This window comes from Ctenopharyngodon idella, chromosome 15 (genome assembly GCF_019924925.1).
Source record: "Ctenopharyngodon idella isolate HZGC_01 chromosome 15, HZGC01, whole genome shotgun sequence".
In the NCBI taxonomy this organism is placed as follows: domain Eukaryota; kingdom Metazoa; phylum Chordata; class Actinopteri; order Cypriniformes; family Xenocyprididae; genus Ctenopharyngodon; species Ctenopharyngodon idella.
The window spans coordinates 18,407,319-18,432,287 of NC_067234.1; the positions used below are offsets into that span (position 1 = coordinate 18,407,319).

Below are 24,969 nucleotides of genomic sequence, written 5' to 3' on the forward strand. Positions count from 1 at the left end.
TAGTTGCATTATCCGCGCTGCCGCAAGGGGCGCTTTAGCGTATACTTGGAGAACGGCAAGAAGTTTTTTTTTTTTCTTTCAACTACTGTCATGGCGGACGAACAGAAGAGAATCTTACCAAAGACTATACTCAGCAAGTAAGGTAGAGTCTGAATCAGTATGTGTATAGCAACTTCCCTGAATCCGGTTAATTATCAGACGGACATCTGAATTTAACTTTATCGCCCCATTGCGTACTGGGGTTTGTCCGAGCTCACGTACATGCGTAAAGTATGTTTCCGCCCTCAAACAACCAAGGTAATTAAATAGCCTGTGAGACGGCAAAACCTTAAAGTTATATCTGTAGCCCACTAACTGTAAATCACTATGCTTTCAATTAGTTCCGTCTCGCTAGTGGCACCTCTGGTGCCTGAGTAACAAAAGGCCTTCTGACATCTCTCTGCGTCCCCTCAGGTCCTGTGTTGCCTGGGCGCCCAGTCATGTTATTAAATTCACCACTGGCAGCGCTACCTGGAGGGCTCGTGCGCTTATGTCTCTCTGTCATTGGGATAAGGGCTCTGGAAGCCGTGACAATGCAATTTCATTTCTCCCAGCTTTTGTAATGCCAGAATGCAATAAAACTGTCTGGCTCCAGACAGACTGTTTTACTGACCTAAAATTCTAGTCCTGAAAACTATTAGTAGCGAAATGTCAGACTCTAAAATGTAGAATAATGGCGCCTTGTTCCTTTACACCAAAGAGCAGCTGCTGGACAAGTGAGTTACTAACTAGGCTACCTAAGAGGTAAACCTCACGTTTTAATGACTAACCTATACTTAAGGTTGGGCTACAGGTCAAATCAAAGATCTGTTTATTTGATTTGGCAGTCGTCACTTTGGTGTTAGAGGTTTGTGTGTGGGTATTAAATGTCTTATCTGTTAAAAGTTTATAGAGTCATTTTGGTTTCTTGTTTTTGGTAGAAGAAGCTGATGTTTAAGTGAATAGAGGTGGCAAAAGTTTCCACTGTGGCCGTCTTTCATTTTGGTGGTTTTGCATGATTTGTTGGAAGCTGCAGTTACAAAATGTCTGTATTCAAGTGTTTTCCATTGCTATGAATAAGCAAAAAAAATGCTGAAAAGTATCAAAAAAAGACCCAAAACCTTCAGTACTTTTAGCCCTTCTTATCTTGTAGATACCACATGGATCTTATAGAATTATTTGTATCTTTATTCAGGGATGATTAAACAAACAACCAATTTATTTGTTTGGTCAGAATGCCCTTGTGGAGATAAATATATTCACTGGGCCTATCAGCCCCACTGATGCATAGCATTTGCTTTAAATAATTAAATTTCTGGGAGTGTTCTGTATAGAGATGTTTTGACTGAATTATGGCTGGCTTTTGCCTGAATTGCAAACCAGGAAGGTCGTTCAGGTTTGTAGTACAAAAATAAATAAATATAAATTATCAAATTTACTGCCCATTGATCAGAACTTTGGCTACTGCTGTGACAAAAAAAAAAAAAAAAAAAAAACTACAATATTTAAAAAAAAAAAAAAAAAAGAAAGAAAAATGTGGGATCAACTACTTGTACAGCTTTCTTTCTTTCTTTCTTTCTTTCTTTCTTTCTTTCTTTCTTTCTTTCTTTCTTTTATCATCTGACAGTCTCATTATTCAAATATTTATATTATTTTTAAAATATTTAAATTTTTTTTTTTTAATTTATTAAATATTTAAATGAGTCACTGAACTAAATAACCTATATTAATGTAGACAATTATTTAAAATGTAAATGTTACTTTATTATACTATATTATTATTATTATACTTTATTATACTTATTACACTTTATTATACTATACTATACTATTGTGTGTATGTATGTGTATATATATATATATATATATATTGTATTATAGTATTATATATATTTGTATGTGTATATATATATATATATATATATATATATTTGTATGTATCTATATGAAAATATTTACACATTTATATTACATATATGTTATATAACTTGTGTATATGTATGTATATACATATACGTAAAATTATTTTCTCAGACAAGCTCGTCATCACTATTAATTAGGTATTTATATATATATATATATATATATATATATATATACATACATACACACACAACTATATATTATACTATAATATATAGTAAAATAACATTTACATTCTAAATATTGTGTGTACATATTTTCATATATATATATATATATTTGTATGTATCTATATGAAGATATTTACACACTTATATTACATATATTTTATATAATGTATTGTATGTGTGTGTACGTATATATATATATATATATATGAAAATATTTACATTTTGTGTTATTTTATTTTTTTCATTTGCTTGTTTATTATTTTCTCAGACAAGCTCATCATCAATATTAATTTATATATAAATATGCTCAGCGTAAATGAGTACACCCCCTTTGAAAAGTAACATTTTAAACAATATCTCAATGAACACAAAAACAATTTCCAAAATGTTGACAAGACTAAGTTATCTGTTTAACTTATAACATGAATGTAAGGTTAATAATATAACTTAGAGAACACAAATTTCAGTTTTGCTCAAATTAGGGTGATGCAAAAGACTGAAAGTCTCTGGAGCAAAGCTAAATTTTAGACTACAAATGTCTAATTTAACAAGAATTCAACCACAGATGAGTCTAATTATTTATTACACAGGTGTCCAGCAGACAGTTGACTATAAAAGGGTGTTAAAACCCCTTCCCATTTCACGCTGTCAGCAATGGCACCACATGGAAGAGAAATGTCACAAGACCTGAGAAAGAAAATAATTTCTTTACACCAGAAAGGTGAAGTAGCAAAGTTTTACTTATCAGTCAGAATACTGTAGCAAAATGGTACAAAAATTTTAAAAATATGGAACTGCAACCATCTCACAGAGACGTCCAGGTCGTCCACTGAAGTTAACACCACGAGGTCATCGTCTTCTGATGAGAAGGGTTGAAGAAAATCGGCATGCAAGTTCACTGGAGTTAACTAAAGAAGTAGAAAGCCAAACTGGGGTGATTATTTCCCGTGACACAATACGGCATACACTGCAGAGGAATGGCATGCATGGGTGCCATCCACGAAAGAAGCCTTTCCTAAAGCCCAGGCACAAAAAAGCCCACCTAGAGTTTGCCAGGGCCCATGCTGACAAAGATGAAGACTACTGGGACTCTATACTCTGGAGAGATGAGACCAAGATAAATGTTTTTGGGACTGATGGCTTCAAAACTGTATGGCGTCGCAAAGGTGAGGAATACAAAGAAAAATGCATGGTGCCTACAGTGAAACATAGTGGTGGCAGTGTCCTTATGTGGGGCTGCATGAGTGCTGCTGCTGTCGGGGAGCTGCATTTCATTGATGGCATCATGAATTCACAGATGTACTGCTCTATACTGAAAGAGAAGATGCTACCATCACTCCGTGCCCTTGGTCGTCATGCACTTTTCCAACATGACAATGATCCTAAACACACATCTAAGGCCACTGTTGGATTTCTGAAGAAGAACAGGGTGAAAGTGATTCAGTGGCTCCTGATCTGAACCCAATCGAACACCAATGGGGAATTCTGAAGAGACAAGTTGAGCATCACTCTCCATCCAGCATCCAGTCTCTAAAAGAGGTCATTCTTGAAGAATGGAAAAAGATAAATGTCGCCAACTTGTTCATTCCATGCCTAGAAGACTTGGTGCTGTCGTTAAAAATCATGGAGGCCATATAAAGTACTAGCTGTAGTAGTTTTTGTTGTGGGGTGTACTCATTTTTGCATCACCCTAATTTGAGTAAAACTGAAAAATGTGTAATCTAAGTTACATTATTAACCTTACTTTCATGTTATAAGTTAAACAGATGTTATATTAAACTTACTCTTGTCAACATTTTGGAAATTCTTTTTGTGTTCATTGAGATATTGTTTAAAATATTACTTTTTAAAGGGGGTTGTACTCATTTATGCTGAGCACTGTACATACACACATAAGTAATGCATTTATTTTTAATTAAAATATTTACATTTTATTTAACATTTATTTTATTTGTTTATTTTTAATGCTGTATATATGCATTTATAAATTGATCTAATATTAGTATTTTATCACTACTGCTGTGCAAAGCACTATGTTGTGAACCCTTTTTCATTTAACACTGTTTTTCTGAACCATTTCTTTAATTTTCTTATTCATGTTTCAGTTTCATTGCATCGTTATTTATGTCATGAGCTGAAACTACCTCACATTGAGCGTTAATAGCACGACTAATTACTTCCAATTAGCATCGGTCTATTAGGGAAATCGATCTTGCCATCGGCAAAACGATTTGCTACAGCTGTTGTTTATAAACATCAATGGCAAGGTGCTTCTGACTGATACTCCTGACCACATGTATTTCTACAGTCAGCACAAGCAAACTGAGAGTAAATAGAATCTTTTGTCTCTGTTGTATCACATTAAAGGTTGAGCAGTGATTATGTGGGCTGGAAGGTCCGTGTAACGCTTTGCAGTTCTTTGTTCAATTCGCACCATCAGAATGAACCAAAAGAAAAGTTGGCCTCAAACTTTCATTTTCCATTTCTTTAGAATAATTCACAAACGGATAATTGTCACTCAGTTTAATTTTCGATTCTACAAGTTTGGATTGTTGCATCCCACATGAAAAAATACTAGTAATTTATAGTAAATACTATAGTGTTTTTGAACCATACTATAGTAAATTGTAGTATACTGTATATATTATAGTATTTACAACACTTTGTTAATGAATGCTACAGCATACTGTAGTATTACCTATAGTGAACTGATCAACTGTAATAAATACTGTAGTATACTTTAATTTTTACTACAGTAAACTGTAGTGTTTTAGTATAATATACCCTATGGTTGTACAGCATTGGGTAAAGTAATTTGTTTATATTATAATTGTTATATTACCACAGCAACTATAGAATTACCAAAACAAATTAATTCAAGTAGCCTACTTTAATATAGTATGGTTCAAAAACACTATAGTATTTACTATAAATTACTATAGTATTTTTTCATGTGGGGTCCCAGTCTGATTTGTGAATCTGATGTCTGAATACATACACCCCGCTCCATCCTCCGGCTTTACGGGTACGATCCAAACATTTAAAATAGAAATAGAAAATCAGAATAATGAGTCATTTTTTATGTTTGTTCAAAAATCAGACTGGGACGCAACAACTCAAACTTGTAGAATCGAAAATTAAACTGAGTGACAATTATTAATTTGTGAATTATTCTAAAGAAATGGAAAATGAAAGTTTGAGGCCAACATTTCATTTGGTTCATTCTGATGGTGCGAATTGAACAAAGAAATGCAAAGCGCTGGAAGCTACTGAAGCAGACTGCGCTTCTGTCTTGAGTCCACTCTTTCTAAACATTTGATATGTGATAACATCAGTGCAGGGTCATCATTTAGCTGTTTGACACTATCAGAAGCCTGATAGTGGAACTAGTTGTGGAACCAATATAAATGCATTTAAAACATTCAAGCATACACAAGGACGCTGACTGTAAGGTCATTAGAGCCAGATCAATAATGCTAATGAACAGACAGTTGCAACAGCAAATGTGACAGACCATTTTAGATGAGCTCCACTTTGAAACTATTAGATCAGCACAGAGACGCTCCCATGGGATGGACTGTTTTAGGGAGATTTTATGTTGGTTTATTCATGCATTTATTTATTTTTAGAATTTGAGGGTATGAGATAGAAAGCATTAATGTGCTTTTTTATTCTAGTCACACTGCTGATTACACCTAATGCATGCGGTTAATACTGTTACAGCTGAATAAATGTAAATGTACCTTCCTCCAAAAGTTAATTTAATGTCGTTTTTGAAGTGTCCCTAATGGACATCTGCGTCAGTTTGAGTTTTTACCCTTAGATGGCAGTCATGAGTTGTGCTTGGCACTCTGCATGACTGATGACTTGTTTTATAAGACTTCAAATTTCCTTCTGAAAGTGACACTAGTTTGATTAAGTGTCTATCATAAAAGACAAATTTTGGAATTGATTAGATCTATTGCTGAAAACAATAAAAAACATAACATTTTAATGGCCTCATAAAAAATACATGATATCTGGTTGGGCGATCAGGTGGAGTGCTGACTGTGTTTAAAATACATTCCCCAGGGAACAAAATATAGCACACTTAAGTGAGCATTTATGTATGATTCGGCTTCAAGAAATGTATTGATTATTCTCTCCAATGCCCTGCCTCTATACGCAGCACTTTATGCTCTCATTCACAGGTTGCGTGTGGATTTTCTGTTGTGTCAGCTTGAAGAAATAATAAGGAATGCTTGCATGAAAGGAGATGTAATTGTAATTACTTGCCACTTAATTAATAGCATTCTGTTCTCAATCTGCGCAAGCTCATCTACTCATGCAATACTTTCATCAGAATTGGCCTTTCATCAGAGACCACTTCTTTTTACAATCTAGATGTATGAATGAATGAATTCAGCATGAAATTGCAACCCATTTTACTTCTGTAATCTAAGATTGACTTGATTTTATCCATTGGGCATTGAGTGGATCCAGAAAAGTGGGCTTAGTAAAATTTCCCTTGAGCTCAACTATAAGAAGGGTGTTCTGCTGACATCATCCCTTGGCTGGAGAAAATGTAGACTCCCCAATGTTAGGACATCAGTGCTTGTTGGCATGATAAAAGCTTCCTAGTTTTCTAGTTTTACACAGTGACAGTGAGTGGTGAACAACTTGCCAGGCATTAGGGGCGAAAGTTTGGCTTCCTCTCAGAAATGTGCTGTGGACACCAAATCTTCTGCCATCTGTTACCATTGTCATCAGTACTAGACGTTTCTATGTAAATATCATTCTTCCTTTAAAATTGTAAGTACAAGTTTAATGTTCTCACTGCCATTTCAGACTAATAGCCACCAAAAAAATAGAGGTGGTAAACTAGAAGGCCACATTGTGGCTTAAATTTCATGGCCTATCCATTAACAATGGCTAATAAACATGTACAAAACAACATAATTTACATCCCAGTAATGGAGACTTTACTATCCCATGAGGCCATGGAAGAGGATTTGTGAATGGCAGTGAAGTGACGCAACTGACGCTGGTAGGTCACGTGATAATGACAACATGGTGAATGTGGTATGTCCGGATTACATTCATACTACACACATTCATACTATATAGAACTTACTTTTTTAGCACTCACCAAGTACACTATATTGCCAAAAGTATTGGGACACCCCTCCAAATCATTGAATTCAGGTGTTCCAATCACTTCCATGGCCACAGGTGTATAAAATCAAGCACCTAGGCATGCAGACTGCTTCTACAAACATTTGTCGAAGAATGAGTCGCTCTCAGGAGCTCAGTGAATTCAAGCGTGGTACAGTGATAGGTTGCCACCTGTGCAAAAAGTCAATTTGTAAAATTTCCTCACTACTAAATATTCCACAGTCAACTGTTAGTGATATTATAACAAAGTGGAAGCATTTAGGAACAACAGCAACTCAGCCACGAAGTGGTAGGCCACATAAGATCACAGAGCGGGGTCAGCGCATGCTGAGGCGGGGTTGTTTTTCAGTGGTTGGGCTTGGTCCCTTAGTTGCAGTGAAAGGAACTCCTAATGCTGCAGCATACCAAGACATTTTGGACAATTTCAGTTTAGGCATGGCCCCTTCCTGTTCCATCATGACTGCGCACAAGTGCACAAAGCAAGGTCCATAAAGACATGGATGAGCGAGTTCAGTGTGGAGGAACTTGACTGGCCTGCACAGAGTCCTGTCCTCAATCCGACAGAACACCTTTGGGATGAATTAGAGCGGAGACTGTGAGCCAGGCCTTCTCGTCCAACATCAGTGCCTGACCTCACAAACACGCTTCTAGAAGAATGGTCAAAAATTCCCATAAACACACTCCTAAACCTTGTGGAAAGCCTTCCCATTAGAGTTGAAGCTGTTATAGGGTGGGCCAACTCCATATTAAACCCTACGGATTAAGAATGGGATATCATGAAAGTTCATGTGCATGTAAAGGCAGACGTCCCAAAACTATAGTGTTAGTATTTATTCAAAATAAATAACTACTCAAGCAAGTATGCGATTTCAGATGTAGCCTTTTTCTTCTTCAGGGTTTAACGGCATCTTGCATCCAAATAATGGGTGCTTTTTAATACTCAAATTGATGCTTCATTTTTTCTATGCTACTATGTCCTCCAGCCCGTGACCTGGAAACAAATCAAACTCCACCATCTTGAAGGACATCCTAATTCTCTAATTGCATCGTGAGGAGGTTGTGATGTTATGCCCAATAACGGCCCAGTCCCAAATGGCACCCTAAACCCTCACGGTCTTCCTCTGAATCCGCACTTTCGTGACGTAATGCTGCTTTGACTGCCGGGTAAAGTCCTCTGCGTAGCTCACAGACTTGCGGGCTCATCTGAAGTGCGCATTGAGGGCACATAGCGGCCGCAAAGGGGGTGCTCGCGAGCACCCTTCTGAAACCTAAAATGATGAATGGGACACCCTATGGTCTCGTGGACTTAACAGACACGTGTTCACAGCAGCCATTGTAAGTCAACAAGACCGAAAGTGCATAGAAGTGTGCCATTTGAGATTCAGCCAACGAGGAGCAAGAAAGCTTCATGAGGAGTCACGAGTGAGGATACATAGGTGTGTCCTTCCCTCTGTCACACCTGCTAACCGGAGTGTTTATGATAGTTACCAGAGGGGACTACTTCCGTCTTTGTTATATCATCATGGACTGCATTTCCCATAACCCATTGCCCGGACTCATTATTGTGTGATCACTTCCACCTGTGTGTCATTACACTTGATCTCTCTCTCTCTATAAGCCCTGTTTATTCAGTCACTTATTGCGAAGTCTTGTTTGTGTCACACTGCAATTCTGGCCCTGTCTCAAATGGCACACTTCTATGCACTTTCGGTCTTGTGGACTTACAATCGCTGCCGCGTGTGCGTGTCCGTTAAGTCCACGAGACCGTAGGGTGTCCCATTTGTCAATTTTAGGCTTCAGAAGGGTGCTTGCGAGCTCCCCTTTTGTGGCCGATATGCGCCCTCAATGCACACTTTTGCTGACCCCGCACTGGTGCAAGCTCCACGGCAGACTTCTTCCCGACAGTCAAAGCGACATTACGTCACAAAAGTGTGGACTCGTAGGAAGGCCGTGAGTGTTTAGGGTGCCATTTGGGACAGGGCCTCTGAGTGCCATTCTGGTTTCCCATGTTTATGGTTTTGACTCTTTTGCCTGGTTATATGGATTGTTTGCCTGTGTTTTTTGACCTATTAAATGTTTAATAGATTACGATTCTGGATTAGGCTAATATATACGACTGCATTTGGATACTCAACCCAAAGTCTTGGAGCAGTTGCGTGACACCCTCACATCCTAAGGGGGTGGAGCTAAGACAGGAAAGGAAATAAGGATGCACAAATAAGAAATGAGAAGCACCCCATGTGGTTCCTTGTTTCATGTGTCATGTTCCGATTGGTTCTTTAGTACATGTGTCTTGTTTTCATTGGTTCATTGTCTTTGTTCTGTCGTTGGTTCTTGTTTGATTAGTTCTAATTTGTCATTAGGGGCTTTCACATTGGGTAGTTATTGGAACTCAGTTATAGGAACTAGACACCAGGGTGGTTCCCTGAGAACTAAATGGTCCCATTGGACCATTTTCCTGGTTGCATTCGCACCGCAAGTAGGATCTCTGAAGTGACGTAAGCCGCGCTTGTTGTTTTATTTAACTGTTAACTTTTTATTGTGACGGTGCTGAGAATGCCAGAGAGTACACAGTGCTCCCATTCTCCATCTTCATTTGTTTATGATCTGTTTAACAGTCCTGTCTAATATGTTATTAGATAGAACTGTTATACAAAGAAAGTATACAGTATATGAAACAGTATTAGCGTTTGCCGTGTTGTTGATGCCCAGTGTTGCTAACTGAGCAGAAATACATAATCATGTTTCACTTGGCCCCCTCAAAGTCGTGTTGGATTTTCTACTTAGCGTAAGGTTGAGAGGTCAATCTATCACTGTTTTCCATATTTGTAAGTTAGTTTGTGGAGTAAATATATAGGCCATAATTTGTGTGTGTACACAGCTTTTTTTTAAATGGTGGGTGCTGGTGTTTTATATGCGTTCGGCCAATCAGCATACACTTACGTCACTGGTAGTTCCCAAATGGCACCCTAAACCCTCACGGTCTTCCTCTGAGTCTGCACTTTCGTGACGTAATGGCACTTTGACTGCCAGGTAAAGTCCTCTGCGTAGTTCACAGACTTGTGGGCTCAGCTGAAGTGCGCATTGAGAGCGCATAGCGGCAGCAAAGGGGGCGCTTGCGAGCACCCTTCTGAAACCTAAAATGATGAATGGGACACCCTACGGTCTTGTGGACTTAACGGACACGCATACGCGGCAGCCATTGCATGTCCACAAGACTGAAAGTGTATAGAAGTGTGCCATTTGGGATTTAGCCTTTATTGCTTTAGGTTAGACCCTACTCTGAAACAAGAGGTAATTTAGTTCCCCCAAAAGGCGTTCCTAGAACTAAAATTGTTCCCAGTTACTGCGGTGCGAACACAGCAAAAAGCAGGTACTTCCGCCATTAGTTCTAGTTCCTCCGGAGCCCAAAGTGGTTGTTGTTGACAAGTGTTTCCCCCTGTTCATGTATTTAAGTCCTCATGGTTGTCAAGTTTCCATGTCGTGTATTGGTTGTGTCAACCTGCTGCTAGTCTCATGTTTCTCAAGTCATCATCTTGTTTTTTTGTTTTGTTTGTGATTGTTTTGCACTTAATTAACTGCACTTTGGTTCATTCAGCTCGCCTACAGTGGATTTTGAAAGTGTACGTTACTGATAAATATAAAACTCGCAGTATGTCATTTTACTGTTTTCTCTAAATATTAATGGGCTCATACTTTTTACTTACAATATTTTACTCTAAATGTACACATTTAGTCTTAATTAATGTAAAGGGTTATTCATAATCCCCTCCCCCCTGTTGGAAATCTCAGAAGCGAAGACCAGGAGACTTGGATGTATCTTCAGCAGATTCTTTATTGAGAGCACGTGCTGTCTGTAGCTGCAGTCATCAAGTCTAACTAAGGCAGTGTACATTGCAATTTATATACATTTTAGGGGACAGTGCTTAGAAATAGAGACAAAGCACCCGGCTGACGACCTTAAACAAAGCATGCAAATGAAGTATCCAGGTATAGGAACCCGTCCTAGACTCTAGAGTGTCGCAAGTACTAATCCAATCAGCATAACTATTCAATAAATGGGACAGGGGCTCCAGGAACCATTATAGACAAAGGGTGAGAATCTCAGAAATCTGACTCATTAGACATACAATAAAGAGAACAGGAACTGGCAGAAAACTCTTGCTGGAAACTTTGCTTAATAAAATCATTCATCTGATGTCATCATCTTTACCCTAAAATGCTAAATACAATGTACTTCACCTTAGTATTTCATGTAATGTTATGTCAGGATGTAGGATCAGCAGATCTTAAACAGATTCTTAAATTTGTAATCCCACACCCCCATTTTTTTTACAGTAAAATTACATACATTGTTTTTGTAAATGTAGTTTTTCCACTGTATAAGGTGACATTCAGTTAACAGGTCTTTTTTTACTGTAGCATTTTACACTCTTCTTTCATTAAGAAGATTTTTAGTGTAGCCTCACTGAAAAAAAAAGTTGTAGAAACAATTTTCACTCAGAAATCACAATTAATTGCAAAGAAGCAACAAGTAACTCATTGAATTAAATGTGAAATTTTAAAGTAGAAAGACTAAAACAGTATTTTCTTGTAAAATGTTCTCCAGTAATGATCTCTTTTCATTTGCATTTCATCAAAGTGCATCACAGCATAGGCACTAACAGCAGACACTGTATCGATAAACAATTTATCCCCAAAAGTAATTCTTTGAATGCAATTTTCTTTGATTCTGGGAAAAGATAGCTATTGCAGTTATTACAGTCCCTCCAAACTGGTGTGACAATGATACAATATCATTATAGAGCAATCTAAGAACATTTCAAACATAAATGAAGTTATCATTATCTGATAAAAACTTATTTTGCACAAGCTCCACTGACTGCCTTTAAAGGAGATTTTTACAGTGACTGACACAGGAACCCTGCGCTGAGGTTGGTATTTGGCTCATAGTCTTCCTGTTTACCTTGATAACTGTCGTTCTGTGGTGTTAACGTGTGAGAAAACATGTCTATGAGTGAGCGTGTAAATCTTTTGTGCTCATCTCAGACTGTTTTTGTGCACAGTAATACTCAGCAAGTAACAGAACATCTCAATAAAACAGACGGCAAATGTTCCTGACACCCACTATTTGAAGTAGGAAACTGAGAAACCTCAAGCCAAGTGTCTGCCGTGGACTGAAACTTCTTTCTCATTGTTCGGTGAATGAGTAAAAATGTCGTTGAAACCTCAGTATGATGAGTCAACAGATTTAGTGTAGTTTCCTAAACGGTGACCTCCATTCTCTACATTCACTTTTCAAATGAGACTTACTGAAAGGGGATACATGACTAAGAATGATAACTGACAATTTGTCAGTTGTAAGCAAATGTAAGAGGTTACTTTTAGTGACGGAGAGGAAATGCTTGACTTGTCTCGACTGCTTCTCCAGACACTGCTTCTCTTTTTCTATAAAGCCAAACTTAATCTGTTAATCTGGTCATTTAATGTCATTTTAATGTTTGTCATTTAACACAAAATTATTTTAAATGGGACCAGTCCTGTCTCTTCAAATATGACTTTGGTCTGAATGGTTGGCAGTAAAATGGAAATGAAATGGAACATGTAAATGGAAACTTTTGTGGTATATCTTTATAAACATTTTTAAACACATTAAAACACATTATTATAATCTCATTACCATAAGATCATAACATGTTGTCACACCAGAACATACAGAAAAATAGATATATCATATCTATGACCATAATAAATGGGCATGAGATTCATTTTTGAAGTAATGGTTAAAAATATAGTGGAGACAAGCAGTTTGTGGGTTATTCAAAGTGTGAGTATTTTGGGGTTTGGGGTGAGGAGCACACACACGCACACACACACTATGGCAGCTGACTATGACCTCTTCTGCCCCACAGCCTAACAGATTGAACCACACACACACCCTGGCACATACATTCAAGTGCTTTTTGCTCCAGTTGCCTTCTTTAATGACTTTAACATGGGCCTGCCAATATTTTTTATGTTAGGAATGGTTCTGAATCTTGCTCACAGCATGGAATTGCAAGGTAGGTTCATATCCTCTCAGGTTTAATCATTTTTGGCTTAATTTGAGCAGTTTGTATCGGATGATGCTTTTGTATTTTCTGGCCCTTCTGAATAGCTTGCATATTTTATGGTAGGCTAAATATATAAGAACAGACAGCTTTTGGATGGAATAATGTACATTAGAATGTAGAATGTGTACACAACCTGTGCATTTCATTTGAATCTGTGTCACTTTATTCTCACTGAGAGGACAAGAACAAGGGGCTAAGGGGGGAATGACAATTTTCTGCAATTGTGCACATAAAAATATATTGTTATTTCTTTAAATTAACATTATTTGACTCGTTGCTATTGCTTTTTTGAGCTTTGGCTGTTATTGCAGCAGAATTTTGAGTATGTGATGCTTATCATAATGATATTATCTATTACTCATTGAGCTGCATGCAATGAATGGAGATTGTTTCACACATTCTGCTTTAGGCATTTCCACTGTCCTTCGGCAAACATCCTAATTTGGAAAAAAGCATTTAACCACATGTCCCTTTCATTCTGAAACCAATAAATGCTGGGGCATGGAAACAATAAATTCTGGCTTGTATTTATTTGGAAGTACTGATCAAATTAGATCCCTAGAAAAGATGAAGTTCTTTAAAAAAGAAATAACGTGGTTTAAAATGTACAGTAGTAATGCAAGATGTATCTTATTTCAGACACTGAAGTGAATAAAAGCTAAAAATGCCTATTGCAATTGTTTTGTGTTGTCAAGATATATAAATGTATCAAATCAGGGTAGTGATGACGCATTCAGCAGCTGTGATTTTGAACAGAATTGTGTTTGCATGTTAAATGACAATGAATCAGGGACTGTGTGCGGTTTACAGCAGCACGCAACATGTGTGTAAAAAGACCTGTGTTGGAAAGTAGTGTCATGTGATTGAAAAACCAAAAACATCTGCTTCCTCTCGTGCAAAGCAACTCAATTTCCATCCAAGACTCTATGCACACTGCATGTGATGTCACTTTTTTTTTTTTTTATCATTGCCTTATGCATATTCTTTGAACATTGTAAGCAACATTGCCTGTGCATTGCATTTTTTAAGATACTTTTAGCTTTTCTGAACAGTGCGAAATTGCGAATGGTCCTTATAGTTAAAAATGTCTTAATTAAAATTCTGTCATTTATTTACCCTCATGTCATTTCAAATCCTTTCTTTTTTCATTGGAACACAAAAGGAAATATTTGAATAATGTGCTGGCCGCTCTTTTCCATCACAATGCATGGAGACTAGATGCAAAAAGGATGCAGAAGCACCACAAAAACTAGTCGACATGACTTAAAGTTCAGTATAACTTAAGAAGACTTGCGGTATATATCACACAAAAGTTTTTTATGGTGCTTTTTGTTATTTTGGAGCTTAACAAGCCCAGTTAGCCCCATTAACTTTCGATATTAAAATGTCTTCTTTTGCCTTTCACGATGTTTGAAACCACATGAGGGTGAGTAAATAATGACAGAATTGTTTTGTTTGTTTTTTTTCTGGGCGAACTATCCTTTTAAGAATGTTGTTTCTTAATTTACTCTGGGTTACATAATATATGCCCTTCTGGATTAATTTCACAAAATGTTAGGGAGTGTTAAATGGACATGTCAAGAAATCCTTTTCTTGGCCGCCCTAAAGAAATCTGTCAAGGTTTATTAAGAGTGCCAAGTACTGACACTATCCCCGACTGTGCTTTATATATGTGGGGTTAGCAGGGGACACTGTGAACATAAACAACAAATAAAACTAGTTGTTGCCATAATGATTATTGTAATGGACTATGTCATTAAGTCTTTGAGTAATATTCATCCCTCTCTTTTTTTATATAGATTCAGAGCCCAGACACTTGGTTCTCAACCAAACAGTGACAGGGATTTTGGGGGAGGAGGTCTACCTGCGTTGTCTGTACACTGGACAAATAGAAATCCTGTTCTCCTCTTGGAACCGGCTGGATTCTTCAAAGAGGTCAAGGAAAATGGCAGGCTACAATCAGCTTACCCCTTTCAAAAGAGAAAACTTTGACATTCCGGCATCACCTAAAAACCTTACCGTAAAGTTGAACGTGACAAGTCTCGATCTAGAGGGAGAATACACATGCGTCATCAACACTGTTGAGGACGAACTGAAGGACACCATGTTTCTCAGAGTTATTGGTGAGTATGAATAAAGATTGAAGAGTGCTATATAATCAGTGCATTTAGGCCACGGATTTGGAGTTCTTAAAGGAATTGTTCACCAAAAATAAAATTCAAATCATTTACTCACTCTTATGTCGTACTGAACCTACTTTTCTTCCTCTGTTGAACACACAAACAAGTGAAAATAGTGAAATAATAGTGAAAATACATCACCTTAGGTCTTTGCACACTGAGTCCGAAATTTTCGTATTCGTCATCCTCAAAATTCGTCATCCAGAAACCTTGCGACACCGTTTTCAACTAAAACGGAAAACTTTGTATGCGTTTTGGCCGTTCATTTACACGACAATGGCGTTTTGGTGGCCTGAAAACGCAAACTTTTCAAAAACGGTCTCCATATAAAGAACAAAAACGTGAATCTGTGAAAACGATGACGTCATGCACATGCATATTACATGTTCTGTCTATAGTGTTTCATCGCCATCTAATGGCCGGCCAGCAGAATACAGCGTTTTTAGTCGTTTTCAAGGACTCGTATGAATGGGGATCATTTTGACAATGGTGTCATCTGTACGTGGAAAACTCAAAGGAAATACTTCTCCATTTTAAGCATATCGTTGTCGTGTAAACATACACTGAGTCCGATGTGTATTAATTAATCCGTTGCAAAAAAGATTCGCAAAACAATACAAAATGGAGTCTTCAAGCAGTGAGAATGGTTTTGTTGTCCTCTCTCTTCTTAAAAAAAGAACAAGAAAGGAAATACTGGGTCCATCCAATCCTGAAATTGCGTAGAGAGGAAGGAAAGTTGCACCTCCTTAACAAGGACGAAAGTTTCAGAGGCAGTGTGTAAACATGATTGACTCAATGTGAGATTGTATTACTTTTTAACATGCGAAAATTTCGGACACAAATTTTGGACTCAGTGTGCAAAGACCTTAATACATGTCATGTCAGGTTTGACATCAAACATCATTGGTTCCTGCAGGGCACAAGTCAAATGGTTTACTTTTATGGAGCTTGACAGCCCAAGTTCCCCTTCACTTTCATTGTAATGCAAAAATGTACGTATACCACAGAAAAAAGTCCTACAGGTTTGAAATGACATAAAGGGTGAATAAATGAAGACATTTTCAATTTGCTGAGTGATCTATTCGTTTAATTTTGAGATTACCTTGTACTGCAAAACTCATCAGTATCTGTTTTGTCTCTAAGCTCGGCCGGGTATTGACTTAACTCTGAAGAAGGAAGTAGTGAACAGGACCCTCTACCATGCTGTCACTTGCTCTGCCTCCAGTGCCAAGCCTGAGGCTGTGATTAGATGGGAGATCTCTGGTGCCCTTCCAAGAGATGACATCTTCTCTGTGAACACGACTAATACAGATCATCCCAATGGCACAACCAGTTCAATCAGTGTACTGAGCTTCCCCTTAATTATGAATAATGAGAGCACTGTTACCTGTGTGGTCAATCATCCAGCTTTTACTGAACCTGAAAGAGCCAACATTGAGGTGGAAACATTTGGTAAGTTCAGTTTTGATAGGTACAGCAAGTAATCAAAAGAAATATTGCTATTAGGAAAAGCCAGAGAGTATCAGGCAACATGAAATTACTTTTCTGTTCTTGTGCATCAGCTGAGCTCAGTATGAAACCTAAAGACAGAACTGAGAAATCAAGTTGGTATTCTACTGTCTGCACTTTGCGCCAGTGTTGCATGTGCTTTCTGCGGTACCTTCATATTTGCAGCAGCTGTCTGACCACAAACGTCACATACTCTGAAGCTACAGCATAGAGGTGTTTCTTTTAGAATACAAAAACGTCAGTAGAAACAACATAATATATAAAAATGCCTGCTAACCAAATTTATGAATACTGGTGAACTCAGCAAGAACTGTTCTCAGAGTTAGCGTTTTTAACATTTTTAGCGCCTGACAAACACTTCACTGGGATCCAGGCACATAAAACTGCTGTTTAAATGCAGAAAGTGTCATGCATCTTGATATATTCCCAGTTTTAATGCTGTTCTCCATCATTTCTTTAATTACTGCAGCCATGATTGATATAAAAATGTACATAAACGTCTCTTTAGAAAATTCTGTTTACCCCCTGCCTTATGTTAGTGGTAATAGCGCAACTGCAGTAGATTTTTGACTTGAAATTTAACATATTTACTTATAAACATACATACTTGTTTATCTATTTTACATATAAAGTAGCATTTGCATAAAGCAGTAGTGTTTAGCCTGAAAAGAACAACAACAGCTTAATTTCAATGCTATTTCAGTGCATTTAGTGCCTAGCAAAACTAGATTTCGGGTGGTTAGTGAATAGGATTTTGCACTGAAATATTGCACACAAAAGTGCCACTACTTTTTAGTGAATTCACCTTTTATTATTTCTTGAAACATGACATCTAAACCAAGTGTCTTTGTTTGAGCTATAGTTAGCGTCTCCAACAGCTTGGTAAACAGACCGAACAGCTGATAAAACTCAGTTAAACTCAAATGTCAGCTTGTTTAACCTTAAGATAATACTAACAGATACGCTTCTCAGTTTTCTAAAACGAATAGTCTCTTAGAGGATTTTTCATGAACTTCCCCTGTTCTTATTGGCACTTTTCCCCTTTTTAACAGTTTCTCCTATTATGAGCATGGAGACCGTCCTGGTCCAAGAAGGAGGAGAAGACTTTCAAGAGGTCATCTGCACGGCAACAGGGGGGAAGCCACATCCAAATATCACATGGAGACTGCCTGAATTCAAAAACACACCACCTATTCTGAGAAATGACTCCAATCCAGATTCAGTTAACAGTTCTTACCGGTTCCCATCCGATCCTTATGAAGGAGAAAATATCTCTTGTGTTTTTGGCTACATGTTTTTCCCTTTCATAAACACAAAGACAATCACTTTGCCAATTTACTGTGAGTACCAGCACTATTTAAACTGAACAGATATGTAGAATGTATGAAGCGCCCTCTAATTCGTAAAACTTTGTTCCCTCTAGATCTTTCCTCACTTCAGCTGAAGGACGTTGATTACGCCATTAACAGTGAGAATCAGACTTCACTGGCGTTTGAGGAGGGGGACACTGGCATTACAATCAGGATGGATATTTTGGGCAATGTACCAAGTTATGAAATAAACTGTTCCAGGTAAGATTAATTATGAGCCTAAAATGATAATTAAAAAAATAAGCACTGATGCAACACAATGATAGTCAGTTTCGTCAACATTATAAAAATATTTTATTCTAATATGTTTACTATAGCATAAAGACACTGAGACAAGTTGTGAAATGCTTGCTCTGCACTTTTGTTTGATTTGATCAAGGGAAGGGCAACCACTACCTGAGGATGTGGATGTGGTTGGCAGAGATATCTTTCTCAGAGGACCTGTAGAGCTGCACCTCGCTGGACAGTATCTCTGTCAGGCCTCTTACCGTAGACATCAAGTTTCCTTGCAATTCACAATTGAAGTAAATCCAAAAGTTCTATTGCCAGGTACTGTATTTGCTGTCATAATGTTTTATCATCAGACTGTATTTACATTCTACACTCTATTTACATTTTAAACTTGTTTTTGTTTTTAGTGACATTTTCCCCAAACATCAGTGTGAATTTAGTAGAGAATTCAGATTACATTCACATCGAGTGTTTGGCCTCCAATGCTGTTCCCTCTGCAAACGTGTCCTGGATCATTTCACAAGAGATGAATTGTACAATCCAGTCTAATGTCACATCCTTTAATGGATCGTATTCTGTCAAAAGCGTGTTGACTGTGCCCAACTGCATGGCACGTGAATATGTAGTTGAGTGTGTAGTCGACCATCCTGCTTTCATGGAAAAAGAGAGGCGGCAGATTGCTCTTCCTGTGTGTGGTAAGACACTGATGGCTACAGTCATCATAAACAATGCCTCTTTATTCTCCAAATTAGTTCTAAATATTTACATGTAGCAGGGTTGTGCACCATTCTGAACCTAATTGGGAATGCCTTTTAAATTTTAAATTAAATTCTTGCATTTTAATTGATGTAGCAAACTGAATGTAGAATTGCGATTCAAATTTGAATGTAATTGAAATTCAAAAACCTACCTGTAATTTTTAAAAGCAAAATGTCATACACAAACCATTGAAAACACCTTGGTTAATGTTTTTAAAGAAGATGGATGGATAGATAGATAGATAGATAGATAGATAGATAGACGGACGGATAGATAGACGGACGGATAGATAGACGGACGGATAGATAGATAGATAGATAGATAGATAGATAGATAGATAGATAGATAGATGATGGATTAATGGACGGACGGACGGACGGACGGACGGACGGACGGACAGACAGATAGATAGATAGATAGATAGATAGATAGATGATGGATGAATGGATGATAGATAGATAGGTAGATAGATATGTAGATAGATATTATATCTATCTATCTATTCTAATAGATAGATGGATGGATGGATAGATAGATAGATAGATAGATGAATGGATGATAGATAGATAGATAGATAGATAGATAGATAGATAGATAGATAGATAGATAGACAGACATAGATGGGTGGATAGATTGATAGATAGATAGACAGACACACTAGGTTTTATAACAGCTATCAATAATACATTCTGACATCTTATTTTTTCTTTTTTGCAGCACCACCAAATATAACCCTGCGGTCTAGTATTAAATGGGACAGTGGTGTTGCATACACATGGCTGGTGTGTTCGGTGCAGAGCCAGACTCCAGCAGCGGGCATCACCTGGGCCGTAGACTGCCATGGCATTGACAGTACTTCTAGTGAGTTCGTAATGAGTCAGCCTGACTTTCAGAGTCATATGGTTGCCGTTCAGAGTGTGGCACGTATTCCTATTTACTCACATGCCGGATGCAGCGTGACCTGTGCGGTTGAGATTCAAGGGTTAGCGAAACCAGAGAACAAGAGCATTGACCTTCCGCCCTTAGGTAAGTTTTATTATTATGTTAACCCCAAAACCCCAATTGAGCCACACTTTAAAAATGTATTAATTTGATTGCATTAGGAAACTAAATGTCAAACAATTCATTCATTTTAAGTGTGACCTAATTGTCACTGTATGTTTATCACTGTGAAACTGTACCAATCTGTATGCTGTGCTGCTTATAAATCCGATGGCCTCAGTGAGGCCTGCATAGACAGCAATGGTACTTCCTCTCTCAAGATCCATTAATGTACTAAAAACATATTTAAATCATTTCATGTGAGTACAGTGGTTCTACCTTAATATTACAAAGCGACAATATTTTTTGTGTGCCAAAAAAAAAACAAAATAACGACTTTTTAACAATATCTAGTGATGGCCGATTTTAAAACACGGCTTCATGAAGCTTCGGAGCTTTGCGAATCAAATCAGTGGTTCAGAGCGCCAAAGTCACATGATTTCGGCAGTTTGGCGGTTTGATACGCGAACCGAATCACTGATTCGACACAAAAGATTCATAACGTTCCGAAGCAGTGTTTTGAAATCGGCCATCACTAGATATTGTTAAAAAGTCGTTATTTTGGCGCACAAAAAATATTCTTGTCGCTTTATAATATGAAGGTAGAACCACTGTACTCACATGAACTGATTTAAATATGTTTTTAGTACATTAATGGATCTTGAGAGAGGAAGTACCATTGCTGTCAATGCAGGCCTCACTGAGCCATCGGATTTAATAAAAAATATCTTAATTTGTGTTCCGAAGATGAACGAATGAACGGGTGTAGAACGACATGAGGGTGAGTAATTAATGACATTATTTTCATTTTTGGGTGAACTAATCTTTTAAGCTTAATCAACAGCAGTTGTGGCATAATGTTAATTAACACTAAATTGCAACTTGTCACTCCAAAAATGTGGGTTACAGTGAGGCACTTACTGAACAATGAAAGTGAATGGGGTCAATCTGTAAATGTTAAAATACTCATTGTGAACAATATAGACACAAGATGTAAACTATATGTGTGTTAAAGGGATAGTTCACCCAAAAATGAAAAGTATCCCATGATTTACTCACCCTCAAGCCATTCTAGGTGTATATGATTATCTTCTTTCAGATGAACACAATCTGATTTATATTAAAAAATATTCTGGCTCTTCCAAGCTTTATAATGGTAGTGAAGAATGGAGGCTCAAGATTTTGAAGCCCAAAAAAGCGCATCCATACAGCTCCAGGGGGTTAATAAAGGCCTTCTGAAGCGAAGCGATGGGTTTTTGTAAGAAAAATATCCATATTTCAAACTTTATAAACTATAATAACTGGCTTCCGGCAACGGCTGTATGCAAGCCAAGTTCCAGCGGAAGAGTGACCTCTGACCCGACGCATGACGTAGGAGTAGAGTAAGCTTAGGTGAGAGTAGACGCCTCTTGCGGTTTAAATACGGCTTGGCAACAAACCCGAGCTTAGCCTTCTATATTCTATCAAAACTTTAAAAAATCTTGTTTTAGACTTATAATTCGTGACCGGTGTTTTGTTTTGCTCTATCCTCTGTCAATACGTCATGCGTCAGGTCAGAGGTCACTCTTCCGCCGGAACTAGACTCGCGTGAATGTGTCAGTTGTCGTTGGTCTGTGTCTGATGGTCCAATGTGAATTGGCCTTAAGATTATATAATGGGAGCACTGGCTGACACATCATTAACTAATGAAAACCTCTTTGCTATTAGGTCCGTCTGCAAGCCGCATGTTTTTGGTTGAAGAGAGATACACTGATATTTGGCATGCTGTGTGCGAGTACAGTGGCAATTTGGTGAAACCCAACATCTCCTGGGTCCTTTCTGATGAAGACACCATAATTCAGACAACTACTGAGACCAAGTGTGATGGAATTAAAGTAGATGTCAATTCAACTTTTGAATTTCAACTCAGTCAGTATGAGGGGAAGAATTTGACATGTCTGATCCAGAACAAGTTCGGCAGGGATGAGAGACGGACGATGCATGTTCCAAAATACTGTAAGCTAAAACGAAATGGAAACAACAACAACAACAACAAAAAAAGTATTTTATTTGCTGATTGCAATCTGCTGTTTCTTCCACTCAGCTATCTCATCTATTGAGGTTGTAAACAAAACCACACTTGATCGTAGAAGTCATGGCCAGCATGAGCATCGATTAGCACTGCAAGAAAACCTCTCTAATCAGAAGATACTTCTCAGAGTCCACGGCAATGTACCATCATACAAGATAACATGTCGCAGGTATGTTGAGTCATGGATGCTTAAATAAGGCACAACATACTTAAGAAATCAGTTTGTGCTCATCAAAAAACAGAAAAAAACATGACAGTATCACAGCCTAAGGTGCAGTTCCACAGCACTCTCTCCTAAAACCTAAATGTGGCACATTGATTTTTCTTTCATGTCAGACACCCAGTGGGATAAATAGAAAGTACTGTTTCACAGTAATGTTTTACCGCATCAGACTGTGAAGTTCTAGAGTATTCGTTTTGCTTGACACATCACATAGACCATAAATGTGGTGGTGCCTTTAATACTCTCAGCACAGAGCAATGTTCCCTTAAATTTGCCATTTTGAATAAACACTCAATGCACAGTATATCTGAAAGGGATAGTTGACCAAAAAAATCAATATTCTGTCATTATTTACTGACCCTCATCTCATCCCAAAATTTTATGATTTTCTATGAAACCCAAAAGGAGATATTCAGCAGAATGCTCAAGCTGCCCTTTTCCACACAATGAAACTGAATGGTGACAGATGCTGTCAAGCTGCTACAGTGTTATTGTTCACTAAAACCAAAACTATAAGTATCACAAATTGTTTTTGCTAATTGAAATTAAGCTGAAATATAATAAATTATGTGAATATTATGAATATTAACAAATTAGAAATGTTCCCTTGGCCACTAACTGAAAACAGTGAAGTACTAAAATTACTAAAACTGAAATAAAAATAAAGCTAAATAAAAATATTGGTAACACTTTAAGGTTACATTAGTTAACATGTTCTAACATGTTGCTAGCATGTTTTAACACATTGCTAGCATAAATTAGCATGTTTTGTTAACATGTTTTAACACATTTCTAGCATATTTTTACATTTCTAGCATGAATTAGCATGTTTTAACACATTGCTAGCGTGAATTAACATGTTTCTAGCATGTTTTAACACATTGCTAGCATGAATTAACATGTTTTAGCACATTTCTAACATGAATTAAGCATGTTTTAACACACTGTTAGCATGTCCTAAATTAGTTGCTAGGCATTGTTAGTGATAGATACTTGGTGGATGAAGCTTAAATACACTATTAGAGTTATTCTATAAAAGTGTTGACCCCCTCAATGAAAGTCTATGGGACTTTTCGTAGAGTTGATCATCTGTTTAATGAAAATCATAAGTTAGAAAAGGTATAGCATACTGAGTCAGAACAGTCTGAAGGTTTGGTTGTTGTAGCTTGAAAGCCCTACGAGGAGATACAGTTTTAACCAAAACTGGTTGAACTCAAAGAGGTTTCAAAGGACATGAGGCTGAGTAAATGATTACACAAAAATGAAAATTCTGTAAACTATTCCTTTAACATTGTGATTTGTTTTGTATGTGCTTATGTCAGACATACTAACCAAAACTCTTCTCTATGTTCCATCTCTCAGTTTCAGGGAAAACATTGACTTTTTTTGCACGTACACCAGTGTTGCTGTTGTTTTTTGAGCCATGTCTCTGAATTGTTCTTATCCCAGGGATGACTGGTCAGCAGCACACACTGTGGGCACGGCATTAGTTTTTACAGAACCAGTGTCTGAACTGAATGCAGGACTGTACATATGCCATGTCTCGTACCACCACCACATGGCTAAAGTTTTCATTCGTGTGGATGTAACTAGTGAAGAGAGTCAACACAGTGAGTTTTGCACATATCATAGTCCTAGTCTAGATGATCAATATTGCTAGTATATAGATGTGCTGTGAATTAGCTCATAATTCTCTGATTTTCCGCAGTGATATTCATCACCATCTGCTTCACGTCAGCCGCTGCATTCACCCTCGTCTTGATCATCATGTTGTTTGTCCTCTGGTGAGTAGAGACGCTTTCTAACAAGCTTAGGTACAATTCTTTTCTTTTTTAGATATTACCATACAGGTGAGATCAGTGGAGGCAAACAGGAAGCAAGGTAGCTTACCTAGACCAATAACATGCATAGTGTTCATAAACAGGATACATGGTGGCTTGCGCAGGCTCGCAGAAGAAACCACATCTACCACTACTCTGCTATTCATGCGACATAAACAGATTGCACAAGCCTCAGTGGTAGACACTGATGACGCCAATTGAAAATTGTTATACAAAGAAAGTGACCATATAAATTAACGTCTTATCCAATTGTTTTTTGTTTTTTTTCCTTCTAGTAAATGTGGGAAAAGCCATTCATCACAAAAGGTACTTAGAAGTGTTAAATGATTAGTTTGTCAAATAAGATATTAATGGCTCATTTAAATC

General features: G+C 37.5%; 1 protein-coding gene across 2 annotated transcripts in view; it reads left to right on the forward strand.

The window, feature by feature from the left end:
* si:ch211-149e23.4 (uncharacterized) overlaps positions 1-24,969 on the forward strand; it is a 26,035-nt gene continuing 1,066 nt past the window's right edge. Inside the window, exons 1-13 of one of the 2 annotated variants that reach the window (XM_051863163.1) lie at positions 1-142; positions 15,178-15,501; positions 16,702-17,010; positions 18,120-18,407; positions 18,491-18,638; positions 18,817-18,986; positions 19,076-19,363; positions 20,145-20,453; positions 22,176-22,463; positions 22,552-22,708; positions 24,212-24,372; positions 24,471-24,546; positions 24,879-24,909. In XM_051863163.1, the coding sequence (XP_051719123.1) occupies positions 15,324-15,501; positions 16,702-17,010; positions 18,120-18,407; positions 18,491-18,638; positions 18,817-18,986; positions 19,076-19,363; positions 20,145-20,453; positions 22,176-22,463; positions 22,552-22,708; positions 24,212-24,372; positions 24,471-24,546; positions 24,879-24,909 (2,403 nt within the window). In that variant the 5' untranslated portion in view covers positions 1-142; positions 15,178-15,323. Of the gene's footprint in view, positions 143-13,151; positions 13,328-15,177; positions 15,502-16,701; positions 17,011-18,119; positions 18,408-18,490; positions 18,639-18,816; positions 18,987-19,075; positions 19,364-20,144; positions 20,454-22,175; positions 22,464-22,551; positions 22,709-24,211; positions 24,373-24,470; positions 24,547-24,878; positions 24,910-24,969 lie in introns of those variants that run through there. The other variant, XM_051863162.1, reaches the window with a different exon arrangement.